An 11,675-nucleotide genomic window follows, 5' to 3' on the forward strand; every position below is an offset into this window, starting at 1 on the left:
GGTGGATGGATGGTGGATGGATGGATGGTGGATAGACGGATGGTGGATGGATGGATGGATGGTGGATGGATGGATGGATGATGGATGGTGGATGGATGGATGGTGGATGGATGGATGGTGGATGGATGGTAGATGGACGGATGGTAGGGGGTGGCTGGAGGGAGGGAAGGATGTAGGGATATGGAGGTGGGTAGACAAAGGGAAAGAGTCACTGAGGGCTCAAGGACGAATAAAGAAGTCACAACTTGTGATCAATGACCACTCACTGGTTTCTTTTAGGACATTCTTCTTTTCTGCTGGGCCTTCGAGCAGGAGGAAAGGCCCACCTTCACCAAGCTCATGGACATGCTGGAGAAGCTGCCAAAGCGCAATCGCCGCCTGTCTCATCCCGGACATTTCTGGAAGTCTGCAGAGTGGGTTTCTCTTTCAGCCTCTCTCCACTGCTCTGCCTTCCGGCCCCCGTCACCTTTCTCCCCCTCCCCAACTCCACCCCCAGCGCATGCAGCCGCCCTGCCCACAGGTTTGGGGGGTCCCCTGGGGTCCAGGTCAGAGTTGGCCTGTGGCACACAACTCGCCGCTTTTTGATCCCCAGTGAAGGCTGATGCCCATTGAGTGGAGCCCCCCGGGGCGAGGTGGCGCCCCAGGTCCACCAAGCCCCCCGTTATGTGCTCAGGGACCCTCCACCAGGACCGACTTGACAGACATCCTCCTGGCCCAGCAGCCTGGCCCATCAGTGGCATAAGAAAAGACAGGGAGTCTCTCAGCTTCTCCCTTTCCTCACGCCCTGCTTCCTCCTGGTGACACGCCAGGCCACGTCCCTCCATCCCTCCCTTGTTCCTGGCTGCAGGCCCATAGCCCTAGGTGAGATCAGGAGCCTGGGGTGGGGGGGTCTCCGCTTCAGCCTCCATGACTGAGCTCTCCAGGTGACAGGCAGACAGGCCCCTGCTTGTCGCTGCTCTGCCAGATGCTCCCAGGCACACTTGGTTGTACACACGCAGGTCCCCAGACCTGGGGACACTACCTTACATGCCTCTGCACACTCACACACATGCACTCAGACGTAGACACACAGACATCCACACACAAGGACATTCCTGCACACACAGGCACACTCAGACACACACGTGTGGTAGTCACATCTGTGACACTGGAGGACACACGTGGATGAGTATACACAGGTGCACTTCACAAATCCCCACCTGCACCCACAGGTATGGCAGAGCAGCTGCCCGAGCCCCCCCTGAAGATCCTCAAGGTCCCAGGGGTTGGACTTAGACCCTCCTCCAGTCATCCTGACCCTGAGCTTGCTGAGCCTAGTGGGCAGAGTCTCCTCTTCCTCCAGGGGCTCAGCCTTCCTCCCTGGCAGTTAGAAGTTCCTCCCTCCACACTAAGGAGGGCTTAGATTAGAATGCTCACTCCTCTGCTTGATTGCCGTGTGTCCCTGAGCAGGTCATTGGGTCTCTCTGAGCTCATTTCAAATCTGAAAAATGAGGGCCGTGCAACCCTTTGGCAGGAATGCCTTGGGGTACAATGAGGTCCTGCGCTGAGGCACGGTGAGTCCCAGGGAGCAGGTGTCCCCAATATGGTGATGGTCCTTGTCTGCCAGGAGGGACCGTGAGCCTACTCTGGTGGCCTGACAGGATTCAGCACCAACTGGATCTGAGGGGGAAGGCAGGAGGAGGAGGCAGCCTCCAGCCCAACTCCTGCCCAACTCAGGCCACTTAGGCTCTGGGCTCGCAGCCCCGGGATGGACCCAGGAGAAGCTGGTGCTACAAAACTCTGGGGTCATTTGGGTCATTGCTCAGTGACGCTATTCTCCTAGAGGTCAGGAAGGAGAGGGCAGGAGCTCAACTGGACAGCGGGACATAAACTCTGTAAGAAGAGGAGGCAGGGGACCTTCAGTGTCCATCAGGGGCCAGGCGCCAGTCCATGAGTGGAGAGGCAGGTGCTGGACAACAGAACTGAGGTGCTTTGGCTGCTGTGGGTGATACAGTCTCTGTGTATCACTGGCGTCCATAGTGTGGGTACTGGACTCACACCCTTGCCTGGGTCTTCAGCCCTAGGGGACCCTCCCCCCAGCCCGTGACAATCATCCCTAGTCCAGAGGCTGCAGGCTCCAGGGGGAGCATTCCAAGTTCATATCCTGTCCCTCTCCTTCCTGGCTGTGCATCCTTGAACAAAACACATAACCTCTCTGGGCCTCAGTTTTCACCCATGAAAGGGCTACGCTGTGCCTACACTGCAGGCTGCTCTCAGGTTTCAATGAGGTCAGATATGTGTGGCACTTGGCACGGAGCCCAGCGCATGGTAGGTCCCCCGTTGGTAAGAGTGCCTTTCACTTTTCTCAGAGGGGACAGGGGCATCTCACGTTGACACCCCTGGCCCTCTGCCGTTGCTGTATCCATGTCACCGTTCACTGGGCTTCTCTCCCCACTCCAGGCTGTGACCCTGGGACAATGGGACCACGCTGGGCTGCCTCAGTTCCTGAGCCACCTCTCCCTCCCTGCTCCGCCCCTGCCAGCTCGGGAGGCCAGAAGCTCACCACCAGAGGGTCCCGACCGTCCGGTTTCAGAGCTTCAGAGCGCCGCACGACTGCACCGTGGCCGCCCTGCACCCCAGACGTGCGCCCCTCTGCTCGGGCAGGGGCAGGGACCCCCGAGTCAGGACCCACCTGATCAGCCGGGGTGACGGGATTGATGAGTGGGGCCCAGGGGACAGTGTGGCGAGGACAACTCCAGGCTGAAGGTGGAGACCCTGGGCTGCGGGGGGCCGGCAGGAGACCCCGCCCACCAGGCAGGACGTTGACTGGTCAGTGCCGCGCGTGCGCACACGAGGCCCGCTCTGCTGGCCCCACGAGAGCAGCCCGACTGCTCCGCCTGGAGCCCCGCTGCTTTGGGGAAGAGCAGCCCCAGCTGGGTCAAGGCCACTGTGCAGGGCCAGGGTGGGGCAGGGCAGGGGTGGCCAAGCCCATTCCCTTGGAAACATCTAGTTCAGAGGCCCCAACCCAAGCCTGGCACGGTGCATGGCACCTCTGGACGCAGCTGCCACGTGCGCCGCGACAGTCCTGCGTGTCTTTCGAGTCCCGTCCTGCCTTTGTCCCCTGCCCTGGGAGAGGGTCATCCTATCTCATCTCACTGGCCATTTGGAAGGCACAGTGACTCCCTGGATTATGTGGGGGGGGGTCCTTAGGGCTCATGACACCCCCTGAAGTCTAGGCCCCAAGAACTAGGATGGGGGGTGTTCTAGCACATTCCTTTCCCTTACTCTTGGGCAGCTGGCCCACCCACAGTGATGGTCTCTGGGGCGCGTGTGGGGTGGGTTTCGGGGTGTCCTGTCTGGGAGGAGCTTCTCCGGCTGTTCCACCCCTTAATACGTCTCCTTGGGGCAGCGGGGAGGGAGCCCTTTTATAAAAATCCTTCCCTTCCACTCCAGCCTGGGCAGTCCCTGAGTGGCCTCCTGTTAGGAGCCAGGGTCCCTTGCCTATTTGTGCTCACTCAACGTCCCCTCTTGCCATCCCTCCCCTTGCTCAAGGCCTGGACTTCCCCCAGAGCAAGGGAGAGGAGAGCCTCTGGGTTATGTCCCCAAAGCCCCGACCCCATGGATCTGACCTGGCACTAAAGGGAAATCTGTCCCCACAAAGAGCAGCAGCAGAGGTAGCAGAGCAGCTGCAGGGCGCCCAGGGCCGGCCCACGGTCCCTCTGGACCCCCTGGCCACTGCCCAGCTTGGTGATCTCACAGCTCCTCCCGCATCCACGCATCGCCCTCCCAGGGAGGGAGACCCAGACTTCAAAACCTGATCTGAGCTGACATCCAGAATCCAGCCACATGCACGGGGACCTTGCCCACCTGGGTGGCCCCAGACCGCTGCACGCTCCAGGGCAAGTCGGCTCCGGGAAGAACAGGGCGACCTTGTGCTTCCCCAGAACTGGGCCCAGGGGGGTCCCCTGCGCTCCCCAAGGGCCTCCTTGCCTTGTCTTGCCACATCCCCACCTGCCTGGGACCAGGAGACTCAAAACCCCACCGGGGCCATTCCTAAGTGGACATTCCTGTTCTGGGGACATCCGTCCTGGTGGCTCTTGGCCTGGTGATTGCTTGTCTTGGGGGCATTTCACACGCACTTGCAAGACACCCAGAGCTCTTGTCTGAAGATGCCCCCCTTCCAACAGTCCCCTCTGTGGATCCCCCGAGTCCCTGGCCTGGGTGGACCACCCAGGCTGTGCCCAGCGACCTACCGAGTGCCTGCCATCCAGCCCCTGCCTCTCCTCAATCCCCACCCGGACTTGTCAGTCCACAGACTCCAGATTTCCCCTGCACTTTGTGCCCAAAGAGGAAACGAGGAAGGAAGGAGGCAGCCGGGGTCCAGAGCCCCCAAAGTTGAAATGCCCCCCAGAGCTGCCCCCTGATGCCCCGGACTCTCCTGCTTCCAGAATTAACCAAAATAGCCGACCACCACCCTTGTCAAGGCCCGGCGGGGTCTCCCAAGGGTGACTCTCCATGTGACCCTGAGCCCCTGTTGGGAGTTAGGACAGGACCTGGGAGATCCAGGGAGAAGGCCCAGCCCTCCACCCACCCCCCTGCCCCTCTGGGGCTTCTTGGCCTCGGGGATTAGAGCTCCTTGGGTCTGTTCCTTGGTCCCACGTCACCTCTTCTTGACTTCTCACTCTTTCCTCCTCCGTCCCCACCTGCCGAGATCTCCGCTGCAGTCAGAACTGAACGCTGGATCCAGGCTTCCAGCGTTCCCTGACCCCCACCCCAGCCCCAGCCCCCTTACTTGTTTAAATCCGGGGAGAATCGGGCCCCTCCTTTCCCACGGCCCCGGTCTGTTTGCTGAGGGACAATTGGGGGGAGAACATGGTCATTCGTCCTTTGAGGGTGGAAGAGGAGAGAGACTTTGTACTTGCCCGTTTTAGCGGCTAGCCTGTCCTGCGTCTGGTTCTATAGGACCCACCCCGTGAAGGGGAGCCTCTGTGTGTGTGTGTGTGTGTGTGTGTGTATGTGCGCGCGCCTCTCCCTGCAGGTGACACGAGTCACCAGCTCAACAGCAAGTTGCTTCCGTCTGTGCCTCACATTCAGCAAACCCCTCTCTGTTCAGGCTTCCCGTGTGGACCACTCTGCAGGGGGAAGGTCCCCCCGGGGGCCTGGACCTTCAGAGAGACACTGCTGGGCTTCTGTTGAAGGGCACGCAGTGGCCTGCTAACTCCCACCCACTCCTCACACGACAAATGATCCTCTTGATCTCGTGTAGGGACATCCCCCAGTGACCCCATCCCCAGAGCCAAACCAGAAACTAAATTGCCACTTAGGTCTCCCTGGTCCTGGTTTTCCCTATTAGGGGTCAAAGAAAAGAATTCCATGTCGCCATGTCCCCCTCCTGTCCTCCACGTCCACCCTGGGCTCGGCCTATGGACGCCCTTTCTTTACCTATGTGGGTAACAGGACTCTGTGTCCAGGGAGCCTGCATCTCCTCTCTCCCTGTGCCACCCCGTGTCCCCACATCGTGCCCCCCAAACACAAGCACAGAAACCCAGACGCCCCCAACCTTCCATAACCCTCCTCCCACCTGTCGCTGGTCCTCCAAGACACTCTGATCTCTGGGCCCTCGCTATGTTGAGACATCTAGAGCTGAGGTGACAAGCTTCGGCCTGAGGGCCAAACGGCTCTTCTGTTTCATTGATTTATTTTTTAATTGGGGGGAAAATATCAAAGGAATCGTAACATCTCACGACTTAGAAAAATTCTATGAAATTCACATGTCACGACACACAGAATTCTCTTCACGTAGAACTTATTTATTCACATGTGGTCCAAGCAGCTTTGGGGTTCCAGTGACACAGATGATGGGGTCCCCCCAATTGGAAATGCAACCTGGCCCTTGGTCAGCTTTGCCTCCTGTGACCTGGGGGCTGCTTCCCAAAGGACCAGTCACCTTCTGTGTGGTTCCCAGAGCAGGAGGAACGTGTGTGTGTGTGGGGGGGGGAGCGCCTTGTTTCAACAGGGGACAGGCTGTCTCATGGCCTGCCCTAGGGAGGTAGAAAGCCCCTGCCCTGGACAGGTGTGAGCAGGTGTTGACCACGTGGCCTGCATCCTGTGGAGGCCGGTCAGGCCCCTGGGTCTGCTCTTGAGGTCGCTACGCCAGGGGCGGGGCTCCCCCTGTGACCTGGGAGGAGCGTTCTCATGACGGTGCTTGACGTTGGTGAGGGGCGCTGGAGGATCCCCCATCTCTGGCTTTCCTTCTCTCGCTCGTTCTCAGCCTGGAGACCGAGATGCACCTCCCTGTCCGCATGTCCTGCCAGCCTCCTCTTCACCCTGGTCTCGTCCCGAGTGTGTGGCCAGTGCCCCCCACCCCCCGCCCGTGTTAGCTCCCTAGAGCTGCCACCACAGGTCACCACACGCTGGGTGGCTTAACACAACAGAAATGTGTCCTCTCGTGGTTCTGGAAGCAGGAAGTCCAAAAGCTCGGCCTTGGCAGGCTCCCTCCAAAACCGCTGGACCACGGAGCCCCATCCCAGCCCTATTTTGCATTTTGTTTAGAGACAGGGCCTCACAGAGCTGCTTAGGGCCTCGCTTTTGCTGAGGCTGGCTTTGAACTCTCGATCCTCCTGCCTTGGCCTCCCCAGCCACTGGTCCCTGATTCTTCTTAACCTCTTGGTTCTTTCCGGCAAACCTCGGCATTCCTTGGCTTGTGGCTTGTGTCCCTGGGTCTCTGTTCTCCCTCATCTTCTAGTCCATCTGCAGGGCACGTGCGGGGTTCCCGGGGTCAGGAATTCAGCGTGTCTTTTCTTTTCCTTGGAGGGGTGTCTGGAGGGGACACACTCCACCCTAGCACCCTCTCAGGAGCTTTCTCTTGGACCTTGATTGGTCACCTTCGTCCCTCCAGGGCAGATCCTAGGTCCCCGGGAGATAGATTCTGCAGAACCCACGCCCCCAAGGGCCAGGCCACCTGCCCATGGCCGAGTCCCAGCAGCCCCAGACTCGAGCCCCGTGTGTGTGTGTGTGTGTGTGTGTGTGTGTGTGTGTGTGGCGGGGGGTGTCGTTTTAGGTACTGGGANTCTGAAGATGCCCCCCTTCCAACAGTCCCCTCTGTGGATCCCCCGAGTCCCTGGCCTGGGTGGACCACCCAGGCTGTGCCCAGCGACCTACCGAGTGCCTGCCATCCAGCCCCTGCCTCTCCTCAATCCCCACCCGGACTTGTCAGTCCACAGACTCCAGATTTACCCTGCACTTTGTGTGCCTCACAGCCCAGTCTGCAGGGGCTAGCCACATGCCGTTCCATCTCAGTTCCACCTGGACAGCTGGACCGTCCTTCCCCTGTCCTTTAGCTTTGCCACTGAGGGGAGGAAGTTCCCAGGAAGCCGCAGGGGGACACCCTCCTGGCCTGCGCGGCCGGGGAACGAGAGGCAGTGGGCGTGAGCCTGGTACTCGATAAGCACGTCCAGAGCGCAGGGAGGGACAGCTGCTGGGCGAGAGCCAGGAGTGGGCGGAGCCTGGAGGTGTTGGAATTCCAGGCTGCACTGTGGAGGCCACGTGGGACCCCGGACATGTTCACCAGGCTTATGAAACGTCACTTGTAAAGCGCCCCGTGAGTCAGGTGTCCCCAGGAGGCAGAGTCCTGTTCACTGAGCACTTACTATGTGCCCAGCCGGGGGAATCCGCATGTTGGTCCCGGGGGCAGGGGGAGGCGGCCTCCCTCGTCCCGTTTTGATGGCTGATGTGATAGGAACATAAACCCACCCAGGATGGGGTGGTGCCCACATTTCAGAGTGAGTCTCGGAGTTCATGTGTCCCCAAGGACACACTTCTGCGAGAGATGCATGCCCTGGGGCCCACGGGGATGTGGCAGTCCCCAGTGAGCCAAGAGGGGGAGGTTGAGGGGAAACGGTGAAGGGGACGGCAGGGGCAGAAGTGTCCACTGTGTCCCTGGGCTGCTAGGTGGCCGGCAGTGCCCGGATAGCCAGGGAAGTGCATCAGAGTTGGCAGATTCCTCCCAGCTGCCCCAGCACCCGCCAGCCCGCCCAACTCTCCCCTCCTGCTGGGCATCCTCGTGTGGCTTTCCTGGGGGCTGACCAGTGAGTGGCCTTCCCTCTGGGGGGGAAAGGGCCTTCCTTCCCAAGCTGTAAAGGGTGCGTCTTTCAGGGTTGGAGGACCCCCTCCCCCACTGAGGACTGAGCTGGGGGAAGTGGGCCTTGCCAGGGCTGCAGACGGTGGGCATGAGACCCCGAGTGTCCCATGCCCCTTGAATCCAACGCAAGACGGGATGGACGCTGCATTATGGGAAGGGTCCCAGGGCGAGTGTGCGTGGGAAATGCTTATGAGCAACCTGCTTCCCGGTGTAGGACTTGTGGGGTTCGTGGACACTATTGTGTGCTGTGACCTAAAAGACCCAGGGGAGGTGTGCCCAAGTCTCTCTGGGATGGTTTCTGAATCCCCAACTCGATGGGCCTTTGGAAGTTCAGCTGGATGACTGACCTGGTCCTCAGGAGCCAAGCGTTCTGACCACTGAAAGAAAGCAGCTGACCCCCGGGCATTTACAGACGGCCAGGACACGGGCCAGGCATGGCAGCCCATCTAGTCCCAGCCGCACCTGAGGCTGGCACTGTGAGTGACGAACCAGGAAGCTGGCCTGAGATGGGGTGCTCAGGGCCCCCAGGGACTCCCCTTCAGGGCTTCTCTGAACAGCTGGGCCCAAAACGCTTGAAGCTGGCCTCCATCCGCACACACCCCCCCGCCTAGGCCTGCTGGTGGTCGGTCCAGGTTCCGTGCTCAGGGACGCCCCCAAGGGAAAGCTCTGGCCAACGGTGTCTTCCAACAGGGTCCCAGCCTGCTGTGTGTTGGTGACTTTCCCAACATACCGTGGCTCCAAGACCAGGGTGAAAATAATGTGGGATTTTACCTCCTTAGGAGGATCAGCCACTGGGCTTTAATCCATTCAGGCCACTGAGACCAAGATCCAGACAGATCTATATCTAAAATATCTAAAGAGATGCAGATCTATCCAAAGAGGGCAAATAGGTAGCACATCTGTCTCCACCGCCAGCTCCGGTGCCCTCTGCAGACATTGCTAGTCAATCCCAGCACCTCAGCCTGCCGATCCCAGATGCAGCCACAGAGCATTAGAGGTGGACATGCGAGACTGTCCCTAACTGCAGGCTTCCCTTCCTGTCACAGGCGCAGGACTGGAGGCCCAGAGAAAGAAGGTAAGAATTCCCCCGAGTCAGCTCCCTTGGAATAGGCAGAGGTTGGTTTAAACTCAGAAATATCCAGAAGCCCAGGGTTCGGGTTGTCATTGATAGACTGTGTGTCAGGGCCTACAGAAGTTTCACTCAGGGAACTTGGAGGGTGCAGGAGGAAGGATTTTGTGCCTAGGCCCTAGTGTCTGATGCTATCTGATCATCTGCCTGCTGCTTGGAAGGAATCACTTACTCTCTGTGATGGTTTCCCTGCAAGGGAACCTCACCCCCAGCTATCTAACAGCTGGGCTGGGAGGGCCGACATGAGGGGGGCACTGAGAAAGATGGCCGTGTATGCATGGTGGTGGGCAGGGGACCAGGAAGATGGCTCTGTATCAAATCAGTTTGCAAAAGTTCCATAGTTCTGTCTGGCATCTGGGGAGCCGGGAAATGTCCTGTAGAACTGTGAGGAAGAGGAATCTCCTCTATATGGAAGTTTCAGAATTAAGTTTTCAAGCAGGTGTCTTCTGGGGTCCTAGTGGACCACCAGCTCCAAACCTGAGCTCTGCCCCTAACACCGGCTTGGGGGCCAAGAGTACGTTTCGCAAACTGCCTCTTTGTTTCCTTTCTTCCCTTACTACCCCCTACCCAGCTGGTCCAGGTGGGAGCAGGGCCTTTGCATCCCACCTGGATGCCCGTGGCCCAGGTTCGCATGGAACTCCCAGACTATTTTCTTTCACTCAGTGGGTGGTTTATTGAGCACCTACTACCTTTGCCCTGAGCATTTGGTGATGAGCAATGCAAAGCCTCCCCCATTCTGAAGTTCAGAGCCTAAGAAAGACAAGGAAGTGTCAACCACAAAGGTACACGTTTGCGGCTCACAAGGGTCTGGGGGAGGAAAACTCACAGGGGGGCAGAAACTCGGGGTGAGCTCGACTACGGAGAGTTATTGGCAAAGGTCTTTGGGAGGAGGTGACATCAGTCGAGATCTAAACAGGGAGGGAGGGAGGGGAGGATGATCTTTGTAAGCCAAGGTTTCTCACCCTGGGGGGGGTCAACACAGGGCCCAGAGTGTTCTTTATGGTGGGCGCTGTGGTGGGCGATGTGAGAGCATCCTCTGTCCTCCCCGTTAGATGCCAGGGCACTGCCACCACCCCCACCCCAGTGACATCCAGAAGAATGTCTCCAGACGTTGCCCGAGGGTGTGCTTTGGCACAACACTGTAGGATTCCAACCCAGAAGCTGCCGGCAGAAGCCTCCATGGGAACAAACAGAGCCAGACAGAGGGACTCGGGCCCAGGAGGAGGCCCCTGGGGTGGCCAGGCCGGGTGACAGGTTTTGAAAGCTCCAGTGAAGCTGCGGGGCGGGGGAGTGGTGAGCCCAGGAACTCGGGAGGCTGAGGCAGGAGGATTGAAGCTGGAGGCCAGCCTCAGCAACTGAGCAAGACCCTAAACAATTTAGGAAGACCCTGAATCAAAAAAATAAGTGAAAAGGGCTGAGGATGTAGCTCAGTGGTCAAGTGTCCCTGGCTTCAAGGTCCAGTACCAAAAAAAAAAACCCTTTTTTGAAGCACCAGGGCCTCCTCCCTGTGTCCTAGAACTTTGGGCCCCACTGGCCCTCCTTGAGCTGCTTTCTGGGTGACTCAAGAATCTCAGGAATGTCCCCTTTGCCTTCCCCAGAAAGGCGACCCCTGCCCACCCCCAGTGTTGAGATCCTTTCCTGGCGCTGCCCATCTGGTCCCCGCTACTGTGGAGAAGACCCGGGGCCAGATGACCGCCACGCCCCGTCCTGGTCCCGGGTGGGCGGGTGGTGGATGTGGACACCCTTAGGTCCTGCTGCCCCAACCCCGGAAGCCAGGGGGTCCCAGGATGGGCGAGTGGACGGAGGGGCCCCTGGGCATTGCAAAGAGCTAACTAAGGCTTGGCACGTCGCTTGGGGAATTGGGACCCCTGGGCGCCACGCACCTTCTAGAAGGCGGCTGGGTCCAGTCGCCCCTCCCGGCCCTGCCAGGGCTTGGCCTTGGCCGCTCCCTGGACCGTGAAGGCCGGGCGCTGGTCTCTAACCGCCCCAGTTTCCTCTGCTGATTTTTCTGTGCTGCAAACATGACCACTCTAATAACTTTTAAAATGGATACACAAGAGCCGGTGTGAGTTCAAGCAAGCGCTCAGGAGCTGCAGTGTAGATAGGAGGGGCTCAACGTCCCCACCCGCCTCCCTGCCCCGGGCCCAGGACAGAGGCGGGAGGGGCGTGGCCAAGACCGGCCGCATCCCGCCAGCCCCGCCCCTCTCCTGGCAGCCATCATTTCTCTTCCCACCCCGGGGAATTGTCTTCTGGGGTCCTAGTGGACCACAAGCTGCAGTGGACCAGGATGCTGCAGGTCGTTGTCCCCCTACCCACTTCCAAAACACGCCTCCCCTGACCATCAGGACTTAATGTCACAAGCCTCAGAGCTCAGAGGCTAAGCCCAAGTGGGACACGGGACCACCACCCCCCGCCCCTCCCACTTCC

General features: G+C 59.4%; 1 protein-coding gene across 1 annotated transcript in view; it reads left to right on the forward strand.

Annotated features, from left to right (window-relative positions):
* The window catches only part of Ksr2 (kinase suppressor of ras 2), a 263,568-nt gene extending 257,914 nt beyond the window's left edge, over positions 1 to 5,654 (forward strand). The window contains exons 19-20 of the mRNA XM_048785487.1: positions 280 to 413; positions 2,440 to 5,654. Of these exons, the coding sequence (XP_048641444.1) occupies positions 280 to 413; positions 2,440 to 2,446 (141 nt within the window). The 3' untranslated portion in view covers positions 2,447 to 5,654. The remainder of the gene's footprint in view (positions 1 to 279; positions 414 to 2,439) is intronic.
* Positions 5,655 to 11,675: the final 6,021 nt, after the last annotated feature.

The sequence above is a fragment of the Marmota marmota genome, unplaced genomic scaffold (assembly GCF_001458135.2).
Source record: "Marmota marmota marmota unplaced genomic scaffold, marMar, whole genome shotgun sequence".
NCBI lineage: Eukaryota > Metazoa > Chordata > Mammalia > Rodentia > Sciuridae > Marmota > Marmota marmota.